Raw genomic sequence first — 23,232 nt, forward strand, 5'->3', positions numbered from 1 at the left:
CAGACAGCGAAGACAGGCGGTGTAAACCCAGGGAAGGGCTGCTGAAACATTTGTGATTCAGAGCCAGGCCCACAGCTGGAGGGCTGAGGCCGGTGCTCTGCCCTCGCTTTAGAGGTGGGGTGTTGGTATTGGGGGAGGGGGGAGAGTTAGTGTCACTGCATTTACTGCCCAGCCCTCACTGCCCATGAGCTGAGGAGACAGGTAGACCTCACGCATACTGTGGGGTCACAGATGGGCCAAAGCCAGTGAGGATGGCCACAGACAGAGCAGTCCAGGGTGGGATGGACAGGATGGGCCGAAGGGCCTGTGTCACTCTGTGACTCTCGGCCATTGCCAGGCCACAGGAAATTCGGGGACTCTCCCAGACTGAGCAGACGTGTTACCCAGTCTATGGTGGGTTCTCCAGTGTAGAGGAGGCCACAGTGTGAACACCGAATGCAGCCCTCACTCCGGCAGCCCTTCACTCACCCCTCACTCCAGGGCAGCCCCTCACTCCAGGACATACCCTCAATCACCCCTCACTCCGGAAGCCCCTCACTCACCTGTCACTCTGCAGTAACTCTTTATTCAGTAATGTGTCCATGAGCCCAGCCTGGATCTGATCAAACACCGTGGTCACCACATGGAACATGTTCACCTCCATCATGTCGATCACAAGCATCTTCCCAAACCTCAGAGAAGCGAACACCACAAGTCAGTATACGGCGTCCCTCTGGAGACGGTGCGTGATGTCACTCCGCAGTCGGTGCACCTCGTCCCTCTGGTCAGCAGACCACCAAGCATCAGAACTAGTGCCAGGAGGCGACCACTCAGGGCCTCGAGTGGCTTCACTGTTCACTGGTCAGGGGCAGGTCTGTCCTTGGGCCTCAGCACCACCCACCTATTGTTGCCCATAACCCCCAACTCCCCCTTACACCAATGCATAAATCATTGGGTCACCCAGCACAGAAACAGGCCCTTCGGCCCAACGTGTCCCTGCCAGCCATCAATTACCTCTCCATACTCGTCCCATTTACCAGCACTTTGCCTTCTCTGCCTTGGCGATTCAAGTCTACATACTTTTTAAATGTGCTAAGTGTCTCTGCCTCCACCACCCCCTCAGGCAGTCCTTTCCAGATTCCAACTACCCTCGAAATTCCCCTCAAATCCCCTCTAAACCTCTTCATATTCACCCTAAACCTGTGCTGTCTGGTTTGAGATACCTCTGCTATGGGGAAAGATTTCCTAATATCCAGCCTATCTGTGTCCTTACCAGGTTCCCCCTCAGCCACATCCACTCCAAGGAAAACAAGCCCAGCCTCTCCGTCTCTTCTCATAACTGAAACACTCCACCCCAGGTTATATCCTGGTGAATCTCCTCTGCAGCCCCCAGTGCTCCCACATCCATCCTGCAGTGTGGTGACCAGAACTGCACACAGTGCTCCAACTGTGGTCGGACCAATCTTTTATAAAGTTGTACCACAACCTCCCTGCTTATATTCTATGCCCTGACCAATGAAGAGAAGTGTCCATATGCCTTCCTCATTGCCCAATACATCACGGACACATCCCTCCCCACCATCGGTAGTGTCTATAGGAGGCACTGCCTCAAGCAGGCAACACCTATCATCAAAGATCCCCACCATCCGGGCCGTGCCATCTTCTCGCAGCTATCATTGGGCAGGAGGTACAGAAGCCTGAAGTCCCACACCACCAGGTTCAGGAACAGCTACTTCCCTTCAACCATTCGGTTCTTGAACCAACCGGCACAACCCTAATCACTGCAATTTAGCAACACTGTGACCACCTTGATCACTTTGCACTAAAATGGCCTTTGTTTTTTTTTCTGTTAATTGTGCCTTTCTTGTAAAAATTGTGCATAATTTATGTTTATATTTTTCTTGTGAATGCTGATATGATGCTCTGTGCCTGTGCTGCTGCAAGTAAGTTTTTCATTGCACCTGTGCACACATGGACTTGCGCAGATGGCAGTAAACTCAACTTTGACTTTCTACCTGTGCCGCCACCTCAGGGATCCTTGGACTTTTACACTGAGGTCCCCCTGTTCCTCAACATACTCTGGGTCCTGACCATTCATTGTGTATATCCCAGCCAAAGTACACCACTCACACTCATCAGGATTAAATTCCGTCTGTCATTGCTCTACCCATTGCCAATTGATCAGAATCAGTCTGTAACCTAACACTGCCCCCCACATCAGCAACAACACATCTGCAAACCTACTAATCACACCTCTTACCCTCATATCCAAATTATCAATTCATGTAACAGGCAGCAAGGGTCCCAGTACTGGTCGCTGTCATAAGAACAGGAACTGCTGGAAACACTCAGCTGGTCAGGGTAAGGGGTCCCGGATCTGAAATGTTAACAGTCTCTCTCTCCACTGATGCTGCCTGATCTGCTGAGTGTTTCTGGCTTCTCAGTAAGGAAACAGTCAGTGTTGGAGAGTGTTACAGGCAGCACTCTGACTGTAGCCTACACACCACGATGCTTGAACACTCTCTGAACCTGTCACTACCTTCACAGAATGTTTCTCAGAGATCTACCGGCTGCCCGTCCGCGCCCATCCGCCGGTTACCTTATAGCTCCGAGCAGTCCGAGCCGCAGAACCTCGGGCTTCATGTGGCCAGGATTGAGAGCATCGTGGAAATTGGTGTCACGGTATCGCAGGAAGGTGCTGGCTTGGCCAGATGGGTCAATGACGAGTGGCCATCTGGAAAACATTGGGAAGAGTGAGGGAGTGGGGGTGAGGCAGAGTCGGCTGCCTTCCCAGGGCTGCAGGGGAGCTCCCACCCCAACATCAGAGGTGTCTCTGCCCTGTACATCTCCACAGCCCACAGTCCCTGCCAACCCTGGAGTCCCCAGGGGACTGCCCTGTCTCCACAGCCCCCACACCAGCTCAAGGTAGGAGCTCACAGCCCTCAGAATATTTGTGGCAACAGAGTGAGGCCACTCAGCCTCTCGAGTCTGAACCAGCCCTGTGAGGCGGCAGTTCAGGCAGGCACTAGGCACGGTAGCACAGTAGTTAAAATAATGCTTTACAGCGCCAGAGACTCGGGTTCAAATCCGGCCGCTGTTTGTAAGGAGTTTGTTCGTTCTCCCCTTGTCTGTGTGGGTTTCTTCTGGGTGCTCTGGTTTCGTCCCACATTCCAAAGACGTACGGGTTAGGAAGTCGTGGACATGCTATGTTGGTGCCGGAAGCGTGGCGACACTTGCGGGCTGCCCCCCAAATCACTACGCAAAAGATATATTTCACCATGTGTTTCGATGTACATGTGACTAATAAAGAAATCTTATCTTATCTTCCTCCTGTCGCAACCACAGCCCCTGAGCTCGCTCTGCGGGCCCTGTGTCCAGTACTGTCCAGCTCCCTCAGTGTGGCTCAGACCCACCACTCACTGTGTAAATCACCCTCCTCAACCCATGCTCTGCAAACTGCAGCTCCCCACCAGGTCCCCACCCACCCATTTGTTGTTGCCCCCTCCATCTCCGCCCCCATCCCCCTCCTCCTCACCTCCCCCAACCCACCCATCCCCCTCCTCCTCACCTCCCCCCGCACCACCCATCCCCCTCCTCCTCACCTCCCCCGCACCACCCATCCCCCTCCTCCTCACCTCCCCCCGCCCACCCATCCCCCTCCTCCTCACCTCCCCCCGCCCACCCATCCCCCTCCTCCTCACCTCCCCCCACCCACCCATCCCCCACCTCCTCACCTCCCCTCACCCACCCATCCCCCTCCTCCTCACCTCCCCTCACCCACCCATCCCCCTCCTCCTCACCCTACCACCACCCCCCTCCTCACCACCCTCACCCACCCATCCCCCCTCCTCACCTCCCCTCGCCGACCCATCCCCCTCCTCCTCACCTCCCCTCGCCCACCCATCCCCCTCCTCCTCACCTCCCCTCGCCCACCCATCCCCCTCCTCCTCACCTCCCCTCGCTCACCCATCCCCCTCCTCACCACCCCTCGTCCACCCATCCCCCCTCCTCACCTCCCCCCCCACCCATCCCCCTCCTCCTCACCACCCCTCACCCACCCATCCCCCTCCTCACCACCCCTCACCCACCCATCCCCCCTCCTCACCTCCCCCCACCCACCCATCCCCCCCTCCTCACTTCCCCCCACCCACCCATCCCCCTCCTCCTCACCACCCCCCACCCACCCATCCCCCTCCTCCTCACCTCCCCTCACCCACCCATCCCCCTCCTCACCTCCCCTCACCCACCCATCCCCCTCCTCCTCACCTCCCCCCACCCACCCATCCCCCTCCTCCTCACCTCCCCTCATCCACCCATCCCCCTCCTCACCTCCCCTCACCCACCCATCCCCGTCCTCCTCACCTCCCCCCACCCACCCATCCCCCTCCTCCTCACCTCCCCTCATCCACCCATCCCCCCTCCTCACCTCCCCTCACCCACCCATCGCCCTCCTCACCACCCCTCACCCACCTTTCCCCCCTCCTCACCTCCCCTCACCCACCCATCCCCCCTCCTCACCTCCCCTCAGCCACCCACCCCACTCCTCACCACCCCTCACCCACCCATCCCCCTCATCCTCACCTCCCCTCACCCACCCATCCCCCTCATCCTCACCTCCCCTCACCCACCCATCCCCCTCATCCTCACCTCCCCCCACCCACCCATCCCCCTCATCCTCACCTCCCCTCACCCACCCATCCCCCTCCTCCTCACCCCTCACCCACCCATCCCCCTCCTCACCACCCCTCACCCACCCATCCCCCCTCCTCACCTCCCCTCACCCACCCATCCCCCCTCCTCACCACCCCTCACCCACCCACCCCACTCCTCACCTCCCCTCACCCACCCATCCCCCACATCCTCACCTCCCCTCACCCACCCATCCCCCTCATCCTCACCTCCCCTCACCCACCCATCCCCCTCATCCTCACCTCCCCTCACCCACCCATCCCCCTCATCCTCACCTCCCCTCACCCACCCATCCCCCTCATCCTCACCTCCCCTCACCCACCCATCCCCCTCATCCTCACCTCCCCTCACCCACCCATCCCCCTCCTCACCACCCCTCACCCACCCATCCCCCCTCCTCACCTCCCCTCACCCACCCATCCCCCTCATCCTCACCTCCCCTCACCCACCCATCCCCCTCATCCTCACCTCCCCTCACCCACCCATCCCCCTCCTCACCACCCCTCACCCACCCATCCCCCTCATCCTCACCTCCCCTCACCCACCCATCCCCCTCCTCCTCACCTCCCCTCACCCACCCATCCCCCTCCTCCTCACCCCTCACCCACCCACCCCCCTCCTCACCACCCCTCATCCACCCATCCCCCCTCCTCACCTCCCCCCCACCCATCCCCCTCCTCCTCACCTCCCCTCACCCACCCATCCCCCTCCTCACCACCCCTCACCCACCCATCCCCCCTCCTCACCTCCCCCCACCCACCCATCCCCCCCTCCTCACTTCCCCCCACCCACCCATCCCCCTCCTCCTCACCTCCCCTCACCCACCCATCCCCCTCCTCACCTCCCCTCACCCACCCATCCCCCTCCTCCTCACCTCCCCCCACCCACCCATCCCCCTCCTCCTCACCTCCCCTCATCCACCCATCCCCCTCATCCTCACCTCCCCTCACCCACCCATCCCCCTCATCCTCACCTCCCCTCACCCACCCATCCCCCTCCTCCTCACCCCTCACCCACCCATCCCCCTCCTCACCTCCCCTCACCCACCCATCCCCCCTCCTCACCTCCCCTCACCCACCCATCCCCCCTCCTCACCACCCCTCAGCCACCCACCCCACTCCTCACCACCCCTCACCCACCCATCCCCCACATCCTCACCTCCCCTCACCCACCCATCCCCCTCATCCTCACCTCCCCTCACCCACCCATCCCCCTCATCCTCACCTCCCCTCACCCACCCATCCCCCTCCTCACCACCCCTCACCCACCCATCCCTCTCATCCTCACCTCCCCCCACCCACCCATCCCCCTCATCCTCACCTCCCCTCACCCACCCATCCCCCTCCTCCTCACCCCTCACCCACCCATCCCCCTCCTCACCACCCCTCACCCACCCATCCCCCCTCCTCACCTCCCCTCACCCACCCATCCCCCCTCCTCACCACCCCTCAGCCACCCACCCCACTCCTCACCACCCCTCACCCACCCATCCCCCACATCCTCACCTCCCCTCACCCACCCATCCCCCTCATCCTCACCTCCCCTCACCCACCCATCCCCCTCATCCTCACCTCCCCTCACCCACCCATCCCCCTCATCCTCACCTCCCCTCACCCACCCATCCCCCTCCTCACCACCCCTCACCCACCCATCCCCCTCATCCTCACCTCCCCTCACCCACCCATCCCCCTCATCCTCACCTCCCCTCACCCACCCATCCCCCTCCTCACCACCCCTCACCCACCCATCCCCCTCCTCACCACCCCTCACCCACCCACCCCCCTCCTCACCTCCCCTCACCCACCCATCCCCCTCATCCTCACCTCCCCTCAGCCACCCATCCCACTCCTCACCACCCCTCACCCACCCTCCCCCTCATCCTCACCTCCCCTCACCCACCCATCCTCATCTTCTTCACCCCTCACCCACCCATCTCCCCCTACCCACCAATTCCCAATTCCCCCTTCCCATCTCCCCCACTCATTCGCCATTCCCCACCCTTCTCCACCTCTCCCACCCACCCTCCTCCCCAGCAAGGTCCACTTCTATCCTAGAGTCCCTGCACATTCCCCGTCCTGGTCTGCTCTCCCCGGGCACAGTGCGGTGCCCCCTCCCTGACCGTGACCACCCCGGCCCTGTGCTCCCTCTGTCCACTGGCACCTGCCATCTTGCTTGATTTTGTCACCCACATCCTTCAGGAGCACGTCGTCCAGCTCCCGGATGTGGCAAAGGGTCCCCTTCAAGTCACTCAGCGATGCTTCTGTGGGGAGAGAGGGGCAGAGAAGGGGAGAGGGGGCAGAGAGAGATAGAGAGAGAAAGGGGGATGAGGGTGAAAGATAGAGAGGGGTATGTAGTGGGAGAGAGGAAGAGAAGGGAGAGCATAGGGAGAGAGGGAAGGAGAGAGGGAGAGAGAGGTGTGGGCAGAGGGATAGGAAGGGGAGGGGGAGAGAAAGAGGGGGAGAGAGGGGAGAGAGTGAGGAGGGAGAGGGAGAGAGAGGGATGGAGGTGTAGAGAGAGGCAGAGGGAGGGGAAGAGGGAGAGGGAGGGATCGGGAGAGGTGGAAGCGAGAGATAAAGGAGGGGGAGAGAGGGGAGAGGGAAGGAGAGTAGCATTAGAGTGTGCTGCACACTCCTTCCTACACACAGTATATCGGAGGCTTTCTGTCCCACTGACCTCACCCAGTTCACGAAGAGACTGCTTTCATTCTCACCTGTACCCCACCACTCTCTGCTTCAGTGTACACACTATCAGAAGATTCAGGAGCAGGAGCAGGCCACTCAGCCCCTTGAGCCTGCCCTGCCATGCCTGATCCCATCTTGGCCTCAGCACCCCATTCTCTCTTCTGTACCCCCTAACTCACTCTCACTCTCCACCTCTGAAATACTCACTGACTGTCTCCACACTCCCTGGGGGAGAGGATTCCAAAGTCATCACTCTTGAGGGATGAACTTCCTCCTCATCTCTGTCTGAAACAAGCAATCCCTGACTCTGAAACTGCCCCTGGTTCCAATGGCCCTCACTGGAGGTAACACCCTCTCAGCAGACATCCTATCAGCGCCCCTCAGAATCACTCTCACCCTCCTAACACGAGTATTGGCCTAACCTGCTCACCCTCTCTTCATACATCAACCCTTCATCCCAGAAGTCAACCCAATGAACCTTCTCTGTGCTGCTTCCAGGCAAGTACAGAAACGAAGTCTGCACGCAGGATTCCAGCTCTCTGTGCAGCTGTAGCAAGGCTCAGTGTTTATACACCAGGCAGGAGGTACAGGATCCTGAAGCCCCACACCACCAGGTTCAGGAACGGCTACTTCCTTACAACCACCAGGTCCTTAGACCAACCTGCACAACCCCAACCCGACCTGAGCAACAGAACGCTACGGACCACCTCTTGCACTCCCACGGATCCGTCTCTGATTGTGTCTTGTTTTTGCACTGTCTTTTTTTCTCTCTCTTCACTATCTAGTACAACTTATGTATAATTTATAACCTGTGTGTGGTCTGTACCCACGTGCCTGTGATGCTGATGCAAGCAAGATTTTCATTGTACCTGGACCTCACCGCACTTGTGCACATGACAATACACTTGGCAATGAACGTGCACTCTGGCCAGTGCTCTGAATTACTTTCTGCACCTGTGTGTAATCACACTGTAACAACAGAACACCTTGAAGTGGATAATAGGACTGAGCAGAGTCAACATGGATATATTACAGGGAAACCATATGCTTGACTAATCTGTTGTTCTTTGAGCAAATGAATCGTAGAATCACAGAACCATGCAGCACAGAAATGGGCTCTTTCATCCCACCTCGTCCATACTGACCATGACGCCTGTCTACACTAATCCCATTTACCAGCATTAGGCCCATCTCCCGCTATACTTTTCCCATCCATGTGCCTGTCCAAACGCCTCTCAAACACAATTGTATCACCCTCTCCCACCTCCCCTGACAACTCATTCCGCATACTCACCACCCTCTGTGAAAAACTTGCCTCTCAGATCTCCTTCAAATTCCTTCCCTCTCACCTTAAACCCGTGCCTCTTGTTCTGGACTCCCCTGCCCTGGGAAACTATCTGTGACCCTCAAAATTTCATAAAACTCTCTAAAGTGAGGTATTGTTGCAGCTATATAGGTCCCTGGTCAGACCCCACTTGGAGTACTCTGCTCAGTTCTGGTCACCTCACTACAGGAAGGATGTGGAAGCCAGAGAGGGTGCAGAGGAGATTTACAAGGATGCTGCCTGGAATGCGGAGCATGCCTTATGAAAGCAGGTTGAGGGAACTCGGCCTTTTCTCCTTGGAGAGACGGAGGATGAGGGGGGACCTGATTGAGGTGTATAAGATGATGAGAGGTATTGATAGGGTAGATAGAGGCTTTTTCCCAGGGCTGAATTGGTGGCCACAAGAGGACACAGGTTTAAGGTGCTGGGGAGTAGATACAGAGGAGATGTCAGGGGTAAGTTTTTTACTCAGAGAGTGGTGAGTGTGTGGAATGGGCTGCCAGAAACGGTGGTGGAGGAGGATACGATAGGGTATTTCAAGAGACTGTTAGATAGGTACATGGAGCTGAGTGAAATAGAGGGCTATGGGTAAGCCTAGTAATTTCTAGGGTAGGGACATGTTCGGCACAGCTTTGTGGGCCGAAGGGCCTGAATTGTGCTGTAGTTTTTCTATGTTTCTAAAGTCACCCCTCAGCCTCCTATGTTCCAGTGAAAACAAACACAGCCTATCCAGTCTTTCCTTCATCTTCCCTCCATTCCAGGCAACATCCCAGTGAAACCTTTTCTTCACTGTCTCCATTGCTGCCACATCCTTCCTGTAGTGTGGTGGCTTGAACTGGACAGGAAGGATAATGGGTCCTGAAACGTCAACTGTCCTTCTCTCCCCACAGACCCGCCGAGTTCCTCCAGCAGTTTGAGTTTTGCTCCAGATTCCAGCATCTGTAGCCTCTTGTCCCCAGGGATGGAGGGTTTGCCGTACGAGGAGAGACAGTGTGGACTGCGACTGCGAAAGAGCTTGACCTGGATGCAGGGAAGATGGTTCCCCTGACCAGGGTCACAGTCTCAGAATGAGAAGCCGGCCGATTAGGACTGAGATGAGGAGAAGTGTCTGCATCCAGAAGCTGGGGAACGTCTGGAATTCTATCTCCAGAAGCTCTGTCATCACTGAGTTCATTCAGAACCGGGATTGACTGATTTATGGATATAAGGGAATCCATGAATCTGGGACCAGTTCAGGAAAATTTAATCCTGAGAAGTGGAAAGTGGTGCACTTTGGTAGGACTAATAATGAGAGAAAGCGAGATGTGAGGTATGGCCTACAAGAGGTAGAAAAAAGTGAGGCATGTCCAGCAAGAGTGGTCATACTGGGGAGGTTATTTCTGAGGATGAAGTGCTGTACTTGACGTCGAGGAGCAGGGAGGTTTGCAGGAGACAAACCACTGGAGGAACTCAGCAGGTTGAGTATTCATCTGTGGAGGGAAAGGGATGGTTGGTGTTTCTGGTCGAGCCCCACCATCCCTGGTACCACGCTCTGTCATCTGGAACCTCACCTGAGGCCTGTGATGATTTGAAAATCTCTGTCAGGGCCCCAGCAATCTCCTCCCTTCCCTCCCAGAGCAGCCAGGGATACATCTCATCAGGCCGGGGGGGAGGTGGGGGGTGTTACCTACCTCTATATTTAAGGTGTCAAGACATCTAAGACCTCCTCCATTTTAATCTCTCCCCTCCCCACAGCCTTCACAACCCAGCTTTCCGTCATCAGCAAACATGGGCACACTGCAGAAAACGAACACTCACAAAAGTCACTGAAAGAGATTGCCACGAGTTTGCCCCATTCTCTCCCAGAAGAGTTACAGGAAGAGCCCAAATACAGTGAGGGTGGTTCAGGGCCCAGTGCAGGCCCTGGGGTGGGTCAGGGCCCAGTGCAGGCCCTGGGGTGGGTCAGGGCCCAGTGCAGGCCCTGGGGTGGGTCAGGGCCCAGTGCATGCCTTGGGGTGGGTCAGGGCCCTGGGTTGGGTCAGGGCCCAGCGCAGGCCCCAGGGGTGGTCAGGGTCAGGGATTGGTCAGATTCAGGGTCCGGTCTGGTGTTGGGCTCCTGGTTCTGGGCTTTGTCAGGGCCCGGCTGGTTCTCACCTTTCTGAAGCTCCTCTCTCAGCTGCAGCTTGGCCAGTGAGAGTTTCTCTTCTGCCTTGGCCACTGCCTTCCTTTTTGCTGCCACCAGCTCCTCGGCATCATGAACTGCCTGGAAGACAGAGGCAGGTGTCAGACCGTTCCAGGTACTGCTGTGGACTCACCCCTCCTACCCATCGGGCACGGCCCACTGCACACCATTCTCCCCACCCTGCCTCAGTCCACGTCCCCAGCCTCGGGGGGACATCACCCCTCCGTCAGCTCCTCATTCAGCCCCGGACAACCCCGGGCGCTGGTCATGCTGCAGGGGCCATCAGCCAACACCCAGGACAGGGCACGTGGGGAACACACCCACCTTCCCGGAGGGCCACCTCCTCTCCACCGCCTGCAGACAAAGCGTGAGGCACCGAGGCAGTGGTGAGGGCTGCAGGGGACCGACCGAGGGTGAGAGCGTCAAGGAGATCATTGAGGGGAACAGAAAGAGAGAGACAGACAGACAGAGAGACAGAGATAGTGAGGGGGAGAGGAGGGAGAGGGGCGGAGAGAGAGCAAGGAGAGTGATAGAGGCAGAAAGGGAGAAGAAGGGAGGATAAGATAAGATTTCTTTATTAGTCACGTACATGGAAACACACAGTGAGATGCATCTTTCGCGTAGAGTGTTCTGGGGGCAGCCCGCAAGTGTCGCCGCGCTTCCGGCGCCAACACAGCACGCCCACAACTTCCTAACCCATACGTCTCTGGAATGTGGGAGGAAACCGAAACCCACGCAGACACGGGGAGAACGTACAAACTCTTTACCGACAGCGGCTGGAATTGAACCCGGCTACAAGAGAGGGACAGAGTGAGTGAGTGAGAGAGAGAGGGAGAGAGAAAGAGTGAGGGAGGGAGACTCAGAGGGAGGGAAGGAGGGAAATGTAGAACCATGACGGGATTCTGCTGGGACCAGACCTCTCTAGAGGTGTGACTGACCTGCAGTGTGATGTTGGTGTTGCTCATGTCTTTGCTCACACACTTGTCATGCTCATTGATACGTTTGTGGAGTTCACAGTAAGCTTTCTGCAGCTGGGGGGGAATGGCCATGGTTAAAAGTGTACAGTGTTCACCGCGGTCTGAGCACAGTGACACAGTCTGTCCCCTCACACAGCACCTTGTACCAATACTTTGTACTTAACCCAGAAACACCTCAGCCCCTGTGAAAGGGCTCTCTGTCTCACCCAGCTATTCCCCTGCCCCACAGAACAAGATCCAGGACTTTTCCCAGTTCATAGCTGAGACAGTGAGTCCCAGATGTGACTGGATTCTTGGGACCCTCAGCCTGGGATCAGACAGTTGCACCAGAAGTCTATCAACGTTTGGGTCTGGAAACGGGACAACACAACAGACTGGGTCTGTGGGTGTCGATGGGATGGTGCAGGGACTGACTGTGGGTGTCGGTGAGATGGTGCGGGGACTGACTGTGGGTGTCGGGTGAGACAGTGCGGGGACTGACTGTGGGTGTCGGGTGAGACAGTGCGGGGACTGACTGTGGGTGTCGGGTGAGACGATGCGGGGACTGACTGTGGGTGTCAGAGGGACGGTGCAGGGACTGACTGTGGGTGTCGGTGCAGGGACTGACTGTGGGTGTCGGAGGGACGGTGCGGGGACTGACTAAGGGTGTCGGTGGGACGGTGCGGGGACTGACTGTGGGTGTCGGAGGGACGGTGCGGGGACTGACTGTGGGTGTCGGAGGGACGGTGCGGGGACTGACTGTGGGTGTCGGTGGGACGGTGCGGGGACTGACTGAGGGTGTCGGAGGGACGGTGCGGGGACTGACTGAGGGTGTCGGAGGGACGGTGCGGGGACTGACTGAGGGTGTCGGTGGGACGGTGCGGGGACTGACTGAGGGTGTCGGTGCAGGGACTGACTGTGGGTGTCAGAGGGACAGTGCGGGGACTGACTGAGGGTGTCAGTGGGACGGTGCGGGGACTGACTGAGGGTGTCAGAGGGACGGTGCGGGGACTGACTGTGGGTGTTGGTCATACTGTGGGAGGGGAGGTGCTGAGGGAGCATCACACTGTGGGAGGGGCTGTACTGAGGAAGTGTCTCACTGTGGTAGAGCCCATAGTATTCAAAACAAAGTCAGTGAACTTGTGGCACAAATCAGTGCATAGGCGTGTGATTTAGTGGCCATTACAGAAACGTGGTTGCAGGGTGGAGATGAGTGGGAATTAAATATCCAAGGGCATCAGGTAATACGGAAGGATAGGCAGGAAGGTGAGGGAGGTAGAATTCTCTTAACTAAGAATGAGATTAGGGCAACGGTGAAAGACGATATAAGATCGAGGGAGCAGAATGTTGAGACCATCTGGGTAGAGATTAGGAACAGTAAAGAGAAAACATCACTGGTGGGAGTTGTCTATAGGCCACCGAATAATAACATTACAGTGGCACAGGCAATAAACCAAGAAATATCTGATGCATGTAAGAATGAAATGGCAGTTGTCATGGGGGACTTCAACTTCCACATAGATTGGGCGAATCAAGTTGGTCGAAGCAGTCTTGAGGACGACTTCAGAGAATGCATCTGTGGTAGCTTTCTTGAACAGCATGTTAGTGAACCTACAAGGGAAAATGCTATCTTAGATCTGGTCCTGTGCAATTAAACAGGTAAAATTAACGATCTTGTAGTTAGGGATCCTCTTGGAAAGAGTGATCATGGTATGACTGAATTTTTCATACAAATGGAGGGTGCAATAGTTTGATCTAAAACCAGTGTATCATGCCTAAACAAGGGAGACTACAATGGGATGAGGGGGGAGTTGGCTAGCGTAGACTGGAAACACAGACTATATGGCGGGACAGTTGAGGAACAGTGAAAGACTATCAAAGAGATTTTTCACGGTGCTCAACAAAGCATGTTCCAGTTAAAAGCAAGAATGGTAAGGGTGGGGAGAGGCAGCCTTAGATAACTAAGGAAATAAAAGAAGGCATCAAGCTAAAAGCTCCTGCATACAAAGTAGTGGGAAACTGGAAGATTGAGAAAACGTTAAAAAGCAACAAAGAACCACCAAGCAAGCAACAAGGAAAGGGAAGGTAGATTATGAAAGTAAACTAGCACAAAATATAAAAACAGATAGGAAAAGATTTTATAATTATATAAGGTGGAAAAGAATCGCTAGAGTGAACGTAGGTCCCTTGGAAGATGAGAAGGGGAATTAATACTGGGTAATGTGGAAATGGCTGAGGCCTTGAAGGACTATTTTGTGTTGGTCTTCATGGTGGAGGACATGTCTAACATGCCAAAGAGAGACGTTATGGGTGTGATGGGAGGACCTCCATACAATCACTGTCACTGAAGAGGTATTGATGAGCAAGCTAGTGGGCCTAAAGGTAGACAAGTCCCCTGGTCCTGATGGGATGCATCCCAGGGTACTGAAAGAAATGGCGGAAGTTATAGTAGTGACGTTGGTGATAATTTACCAAAATTCTCTGGACTCTGGGCAGGTCCCGGTGGATTGGAAGACAGAGAATGTCGCGCCACTGTTTAAAAAAGGATTAAGGCAAAAGGCAGGTAACCATAGGCCAGTTAGCTTAACGTCTGTAGTCAGGAAAATGCTTGAAGCTATAGTGAGACATCTGGATAGAAGTGGTTCCATCAGGCAGACACAGCATGGGTTCAGGAAGGGCAGGTCCTGTTTGACAAACTTACTGGAGCTCTTTGAGGATATAATGAGTGCAGTGGATAGAGGGGAACAGGTGGATGTTGTATACTTGGATTTCCAGAAGGTGTTTGATAAGGTGCTGCACAAAACACTTATCCATAAGATAAGGATGCTTGGATTGGGGGTAATGTACTAGCAAGGATATAGGATTGGTTAACCAATAGAAGGCAGTGAGTTGGGATAAATGGGTGTTTCTCTGATTGGCAGTGGTGAGCGGATGCCACAAGGGTCGGTGCTGGGCCTGCAACTGTTTCAGGGAGAGCGGTTGTCCCGGCTCTGGTTCCGGGGAAGCCCAGTGGCCAACATCCTCTGTTCTGAAGCACAGTCATGTCTCTGCTTTGTGCCCGAATGCCAGCTGCCTCTCCTTCCTGGCACTGACCCTTTAACATCAGCATCAGTTTGGATTCATAGAGAGACACAACACGGAAACAAGGCCCTTCAGCCCACTGAGTCAATGCTGACCATCAACCACCCATTAAAATGGAAATATATAGCATAAAGTGAATGGGATTATAGTACAGACTCAATGGGATGAACGACCTCCCCAGGCCATGAGAAATATGAGGACATTATTTTCAGCTGAGGTAACACCGGCTGTGTGAGATCAGGAGGGGCAGAGAGGAGTGAGGGGGAGGGATTGAGGGGGAATGACAGGGAGGGAGGGGCAGAGGGAGGGAGGGACGAGCAGTGAGATGGAAGGCAGTGAGGGGGGGGAGGTGAGGGAAAGAGGGGGGTGAGAGTGAGGGCCAGAAAGGGACAGTGAGAAGGAGGGAGGGGCAGCGAGAGGGAGGGATGGAGGGAGGGAGGGAGGAGAGAGTATGGAGACTGCAGGGGTGGGGGTGGACCCTGCAGCAGACTCCCGGACCCTGAGGCGGAGCCCGGATACTCTGGGACACCCACCTCATGCTGATATTGGCTCAGCTCCTTCATGATTTGCGAAAGCTGGTTCTGGATCCTAGAGAAGAGAGGGGAGGTGTCAGGTTACGGCAGCTCCTCCCCCCACACTCCCACACACAACCCCCACCCCAACCCACCCCAGTTAGTGTTCCCCAGCCTCTAGTCCCTGCCTCCCACCAGCACACTCGCTCCTCACACACAGATCCAGGTGCGGACCAGACACAGTCTGCGCCTCAGACTGATCCAGGTGCGGACCAGACACAGTCTGCGCCTCAGACTGATCCAGCTGTGGACCAGACACAAGTCTGGTCTCATTCGAACCTGTACAATGATCCCATTAGATCCCATCCCGTGGTTTGTTCAGAAGCCCCTAGAGCCCTCCATTCTTCCCCATCCTCACCCCAGTCTCAACTCCCAAGGGTAAGGATACATGGTGCGTGAGGGGTCGGAGGTGTGAGGAAGTAAGTGCGGAGGTGAGTGAGGGGGTGAGTGAGGTGTGTGAGAAGGGTGAGTGAGGAGGGTGAGGGGCTGTGAGGTGGGGGTGGGTGAGTAAGGGTGAGTAAGGAGTGTGTGAGGGAGTGAGGTGAGTGAGGGGTGGGGGGGCTGAGTGAGGAGGGTGTGAAGAGGGTGATGAGAGGGTGGTGAGTGAGGGAAGTGACCGAGGGGAGGTGAGGTGAGTGAGAGGACAGAGGTGAGGGGGTGTGATGTGAGGGTCTCTGACCCTTTGACCCCTGACCTGTCGGCCTCCTCCTGTTTCTGCAGCTTCTCAGCCTCTCTCCTGCGCTGAACCTCGGTCTCCATCTTCTCCCTCAGGACCACGGTGGTGCTGATGTCCCAGTCCTGCAGGATCCTGACGGTGGAGTCAGTCGACGCTACCTGCCCAGAGCCACGGGACACATCAGGAACGATCCCACCAGCCCACCAGCATCCCCCACCCCATCCCACCTCTCCGCCCTTCCCACTGTCCATGTTCCCACTACCCTCTGTGTCAGTGAAGACACATCCCAGCTTCTCACTGGATATCTCCTTGGATCTGTGACCTCCATGGTGCGTGGTACAGGGGGCCGGTGTGCCAGGCTCTGCTACAGTCCAGAGGTAGACACCACACATTGGCCTCCCTAAGCTGCCCTCTGCAACCGTTGTCGGCCTGTCTCTGCACAGGCTGGGAAGCTGATGGGCATTCCAGGAATGAATGGAGACCACCATCTCTGAGGAGCTCCTTAAACCCAGAGCTTGTGGTCACAGAGTCATGAAGCATACAGCAGCAAAACTGTTCCATGCTGACCAAGATGCCCATCCAAGCTGGTCTCATTTGCCTATATCCCTCTGAACCTTTCCTATCCATGAACCTGCCCAAGTGTCTTTTAAAAGTTGTTAATGTACCCACCTCACCCACTTCCTCTGGCAGCTCCTTCCATATACGGACCACCCTCTGGGTGAAAAAGTTGCCCATCAGGTTCCTATTTAATCTCTCCCCTCTCACCTTAAAGCTGTGTCCTCTAGTTCTTGATTCCTCAACCATGGGAAAAGGACTGAGTGCATTCACCCCTCATGATTTTATACACCTCTATAAGGTCACCCCTCATTCTCCTATGGTCAAATGAATAAAGTCCCAGCCTACCCAGCCTCTCTCCATAACTCAGTCCCTTGTCCCAGCAATATCCTTGTGATTCTCCTCTGCACTCTTTCCAGCTTAATGATGTCTTCCCTACAGCAGGGTGACCAAACCTGAACACAATACTCCAAACGCGGCCTCACCAGCATCCTGTACAACTGCAACATAACATCCCAACTTCTATACTCAATGCCCTGACTAATGAATGCCAGCATGCCAAAAGCCTTCTTCACCATCCTGGTTGCCCTTCATCCGCCCTAACGTTCCCTAATGCAGGTCAGCATCAACATTTAGCTTCCTGTGGAGTACCTCAGGATGCTGCCCACTGAGCCCCAGTCCCGAGCCCCTGTGATCTCACCGTACCACATCTATCACCGTGCCACGGGCAGCTCATGATTCTGCCCTCACCTCTGCCGGCATCATCCCGTCCTCAGCATGGAGCTGAGGGTCAGCTCCGCTCTGTAGCAGGGTCTGGACGGCAGCAACGTGGCCCCCAAATGCTGCACGGTACAGAGGGGTCCTTCCGTACGCACCCTGGCACAGACAGCAGGGTCAGTCAGTGTGTACATGCACGCAAACACATGTGCACATGAAAACACACACACACACACACATACACACACGAAAACACAGACACACCCACACACACACAGACACACCCATACAGACACACAGACACACCCACACAGACAGACACACCCACACAGACAGACTCACACACAACCACTCATACAAACACACACACACCCACACACAGACACATCCACACACACACAGACACACCCATACACACACACAAACACAGACACAACCACTCACACAAACACAGACACACTCACACACACAAACACAGACACACCCAGTCACACACAGACACACCCACTCACACACAGACACACCCACTCACACACACATACACAAAGGATTTGCAATTGGTTATTCCTGTTAATCCTGCCCCAAAACCAGGAAAGGGGACTTTAAATGAGGGCGAATGTCCATTGTGTGGGACCCACTGAGACCATGAGAAGCACTGGGACACACACACACAGAGCACGGAGAGTAAATGGAACACACTGGGAACACCACAAGGTGTGCTTGAGAAGACATGGGGACACGGGGAGAGATAACACGGGGACTACATGCGGACATGGGGAAGGATAACACGGAGTACATGGAACACAGGGACACAGCTATGGCGTATCTGGGGTCACACAGACAGGAGTGGCTCATACACGGACACGGAGACATGGAGAGAGAACAGCACATACACGGGATGGATGGGTGTGTGTTGAGTGATGCGGTCTCTCCATCTCTGTGGTGAAGACCCCCCTTCCTGATGTCCAATTCACGGTGCAGGGGGAGGTGACCCTATGACCCAGCCCTCCTCTCACACGTTACCTTGGAATTTGGATCAGCTCCCTTCTCGATCAAGTACTTGATGGCGCTGGGATGACCACCCCCGGCCGCCTCTGACAGGGGCGTGTTCCCATGGGCATCAGTGCAGTCCACCATGTCCAGCTGGTGCCGCCGTCTCAACACCTGCCCCATCCTGTCAAATGCCACGCCATCCTCCGTATCCAGCTCAGAAATCTGTGGGGGAGGAGGCAGTCCGTGAATCTCCTCCTCTCCAGCTCTCCAGAACCCTGCCCCACTCACAATCCTGTGCACTCCCTCCCTCAGGTCCCAGGTACAGGCCCTTCGGCCCACAATGTTGTGGCGAATTAGTTAAGCTAATGATGGTTAATTAGGCTAATCCCTTCTGCCTGCAAATGGTCCATATCCCTCCATTCTCTGCACAGTCTAAGAGCTTCTTAAACACCTCTGTCGTATCTGCCTCCACCACCATCCCTCTGTGTAATAAAAACTTGCCCCACATCTCCTTTGGACTTACCCTTTCTCACCTTAAAAGCGTGCCCTCCAGTATTAGACATTTTGACCTTGTCTAACTTATGCCTCATAATTTTATAAATCAGGTCTCCCCTCAGCTTCCGCCGCTCAATCAAGTTTGTTCAACCTCTCCTCATAGCACATGTCCTGTAATCCAGGCAGCATCCTGGTGAACCTCTTCTGCACCCTCTCCAAAGCCCCCACATCCTTCCTGTAATGAGACAACCAGAATTGAATGCAATACTTCAGATGCGGCCTAACTAGGGTTTTATAAAGCTGCAACATCCTGACTCTTGAACTCAGTGCCTCAACTAATAAAGGCAAGCATGCCGTACACCTACTTTACCATCCTATCACCCTGTGTGGCCAGTTGATGGACTGAATCTGACAGACTCCATTTGAATGAATTGAGTGGAGCAAAACGACCCACTCCTGGGCCTGGCTCTTGTGCTTTCTTTCTCTCCTCCTCCCAAACCCCCTCACCCCTCTCTGCTCCACTCAGAGGTGTGCACATTTGGGGTTTAGGGATGGGCACACTTTACAGGTGCCCACATTTACCCCATTGGACCCCAATTCTCCATTTACTGATGCCCCCAATACCTCATTTACTTGGACCTTCCCTAATTCATTAGATGGATCCTCATGCCCCCTAATTCCCCATTTATCTAGACCCATTTATCTCACTGGGACCCACCTCGCGTTGCCCATTTACTGGAGCAACAAACGATCTGCTGGAGAACAGCGGGTCAGGCAACATCTGGAGAGACAAGTGGCCAGTGATGAGGAGAAGGGTTGGACCGAGAGCTGGAAAGCGATAGGAGGATCCAGGTGAGGAGGGGTGATTGGCAGATGGAGGAAAGGATTGCGATAGCGACAGAGGCTGGGAGGTGATGGGTGGAGAAGGCGGCAGATGGTGCAACCTGATAGGAAGGGAAGGTGGAGCATGGAACCAAATAAGGGAGGTGGGAGCAGTGGGACGGGACAGTGGGAGGGGTGTGTAGCTAGGGCAGATGGAGTAGCTGGAGGCTAGAGGAGGGGGTGGTGGTGGGTGTGAGTAGGAGGAACTGGGTAGATTGGGAGGACAGAGAAAAGGGACAGGAAAGGGATGTGGGTTACCTGCAGCTGGAGTTCATGCTGTCGGGGTGTAGACTCCCCGGGCAGAATATGAGGGGCTGTTCCCCTGGTTTGTGTTGGGCCTCACCCTGGCAGTGGAGGAGGCCGAGGACAGACAGGTCGATGTGGGAATGAGGAGGGGAGTTAAAGTGGCTGCAACCGGGAGCTCCAGACAGCCACGGCAGATGGAGAGAAGGTGCTCGGCAATTCAGTCGCCCGTCTGTGCCCGGTCTCACTGATGTAAAGGAGGCCACATGCAGTAGGTGAGGTCAGAGGAGGTGCAGGTGAATGTCTGCCTCACCTGGAAGGGCTGCTTCGGGCCCTGGATGGTGGTGAGGGAGGAGGTGTAGGGGCAGGTGTTACACTTCCTGCAAATACAGGGCAAAGTGCCGGGGGGGGGGGGGGGGGGGAAGGGGAGGGATGTGATGAGCGAACCGAGGAGTCTGAGAGGGTGGTTCCTGCAGAAAGCAGATTGAGGTGGGGAGGGGAAGATGTGCCTGGTGGCGGGATCATGTTGCAGCTGGCGTAAGTGTTGAAGAACGACGTACTGGTCCATGTTCTGTATGGGAGATGCGGCGTGAGAGGGATATGGGTCAAACACAGGCAAATGAGACGAGCTGAGGAAGGCACTTTGGTCGGCATGGATGGGTTGGGTCAAAGGGCCTGTTTCCGTGCTGTGATTCTAATGCACAAACAGGAATCACATTGCACATTGTGTAATGCTGTGAAGTTAATTGCTAGTAATGTCAACGTGGCCGCTCAGTGGAGGAACTCAGCAGGTTGAGCAGCATCTGTGGGAGGAAAGGAATTGTCGACCTATGTGAGTTCAAATCCCACCATGGAATTTAAATTCAGTTAATACTGTGCAATTTCCAAAAACTAATTTTAGTAACAATGACGACTAAATCTTCTGGATTATTGCACAAACTCATCTGGTTCAGTGAAGTCCTTCAGTGGAGGAGATCTGACAGACATTCCAAGGCTGGTCTGCACACAACTCCAGACCCACACTATGGTTCTTTCATAGGGGGCAATTAGGGATGGGCAACAAATGCTGGCGTTGCCATCAGCAACAAGGTCCCCAAAAAGTTAATAGAAAACTTAGTGCACTTTTACTGAAGCTGGAATCTGAAACAAAAACTGACTGGGGCTGACATCTTCAAAAAAGATCTTTGGTTCTTCTCTCGCCTCGGGCGAAGTCTCAGAGTTACAGAGATTAGTTAATGCTGTTATAGAGTCATACAACATGGAAACAGGCCCTTTGGCCCAACTGGTCCATGCTGTCCAAGATTCCCATCTAAACTAGTCCCATTTGCCCATGTTTGACCTATATCCCTCTGTCCAAGTGTCTTTTACCTGCCTCAACCACTTCCTCAGGCAGCTCATTCCATATACTGACCACTCTCTGGGTGAAAAAGTTGCCCCTCAGGTTCCTATTATATCTCTCTCCTCTCACCTTAGATCTGTGCCCTCTATTTCTTGATTCCCCAACTCTGGGAAGAAGGCTGTATACATTGACTCCATCTATGCCCCTTATGATTTTATACACCTCTATAAGGTCACCCCTCATTCTCGTACGCCCCAATGACTAAAGTCCCAACCTGCTCAACTTCTCTCCATAACTCAATCCCTTGAGTCTCAGCACATCCTCGTAAATCTCCTCTGCACTCTTTCCAGCTTTATGGTATCTTTCCTATCACAAAACTGAACACAATATTCCAAAATCAGCCTCACCAGCACCTTGTACAACTGTTCCTTAGCTTAAGATGGGCAATAAGGATAATCTAGGAAATTACAGGCCATTGCACCTCACATCAGTGGTAGGGAAGCTATTAGAGAGGATAATTAGGGAAGGGATTTAGTGAAACTTGATGGACTTTATATGTAGCAGTATATAGGGGGTGGGACAGAGGAGAATAGGTAACAGGTGGAACCAGACGGGGTGGGGTTGATGGACAGATGGAACCAGGTGGGGAGGAGGAGGTGAGGTGAGGTGAGGTGAGGCGAAGGAAGAGAGAAGGAACCTAGGTGGACGGGTGAGTGTGTATGAAAGAGGAACACCAGGGGTGTAGGTTACCCAGAATCAGAAAATTCATGTAGCAATATGATGTTTGTTTTCCTCGTCTAAGTTTGAAATTCGTCAGGTTTTGGTAGAAGATTTGGCAAACCCCTCGCCTTCTGTCATAATATTAGGGGTCTTCCACTTGCTGTGGGTAAGGAGGGGTAACCCTGTCCTAACCCCATTTCCCTGCCACCCCTGGGCTGATGCAGGTCGGGCAGGCAGGCAGGAGCGAGAGAGGGAGCGGGAGCAGAGCAGACACAGGTGGCCTGCAGAGGGCAGCAGATACCTGTGTTTGGACCTGGCTACCTCATTGAAGGAAGATTTGGTTTATTAAGTAATACAGTCTATAAACAGTGCTGCTTAATAGCTGAACTGTATTATTGGGCTGAGATTGCTCTCAGCAACATCACGATGTCTAACTACAAAGCAACATTATTTTCAGCCTGCATTATAAATGTTAGCATTTCATGTTCATTGTATCTTACAGCACAGAAAGAGGCCCTTCAGCCCACCACATCCATGCCAACCACCGTCTGTACTAACCCCATTTACCTGTATACCTTGGTGACTGAAATGCTCATCAGGATATCCTGATTTCCTTTCATTCCATAGATATATGTGATCAAAACAACAACCACTCTCACTCATTTGTAAAGGAAACCAGAGTGATTCAGTAAGGATTTGTGACTGAAGTGTGTCCACTATCCTGAATATTAAAATTAAAAAATTGTTGGATGCTGGAAATCTGAGATAAATAAAGAAAGTGATGGAAACAGATCAGGCAGCATCTGTGGGGAGAGAACCGGAGCTGGTGTTTCTGGGAGGTGAAGGTAATGTGGGGTTTTTGCCCTAGAATGACAATCTTGCTCATGGACATAACATTTTGAGGATATATTCAGCCACTTTTCATGGCTATAAAACACATGCATTCAAGAGGTCACTGTTTAAAGTACATGGGCATTGCTCGAGTTCTCTGCATTTGAAAAGCCACTCCTATCCAGCCAGAATTACATTAGCACATACAGTGAAGGGGCCGTGGTTATCAACACCCTGTGTCCAGCTCTGGTACACGAGGCCTCAGGAAGGGGAGAGACCAGAGTAGGAGTTGGCTGCTTAACCCCTTCACCGTTCCTCCATTCAACAGAATCAACAGG

General features: G+C 54.5%; 1 protein-coding gene across 1 annotated transcript in view; it reads right to left on the reverse strand.

The window, feature by feature from the left end:
* LOC127570687 (IQ motif and ankyrin repeat domain-containing protein 1-like) overlaps positions 1-23,232 on the reverse strand; it is a 75,923-nt gene that overhangs the window by 536 nt on the left and 52,155 nt on the right. The window contains exons 6-14 of the mRNA XM_052016464.1: positions 18,415-18,606; positions 17,425-17,550; positions 16,138-16,277; positions 15,405-15,459; positions 11,773-11,865; positions 10,807-10,915; positions 6,829-6,928; positions 2,579-2,713; positions 543-671 (exon numbers count right to left, since the gene is read on the reverse strand). Coding sequence (XP_051872424.1) covers positions 543-671; positions 2,579-2,713; positions 6,829-6,928; positions 10,807-10,915; positions 11,773-11,865; positions 15,405-15,459; positions 16,138-16,277; positions 17,425-17,550; positions 18,415-18,606 — 1,079 coding nt within the window. The remainder of the gene's footprint in view (positions 1-542; positions 672-2,578; positions 2,714-6,828; positions 6,929-10,806; positions 10,916-11,772; positions 11,866-15,404; positions 15,460-16,137; positions 16,278-17,424; positions 17,551-18,414; positions 18,607-23,232) is intronic.

The sequence above is a fragment of the Pristis pectinata genome, chromosome 5 (genome assembly GCF_009764475.1).
Source record: "Pristis pectinata isolate sPriPec2 chromosome 5, sPriPec2.1.pri, whole genome shotgun sequence".
In the NCBI taxonomy this organism is placed as follows: domain Eukaryota; kingdom Metazoa; phylum Chordata; class Chondrichthyes; order Rhinopristiformes; family Pristidae; genus Pristis; species Pristis pectinata.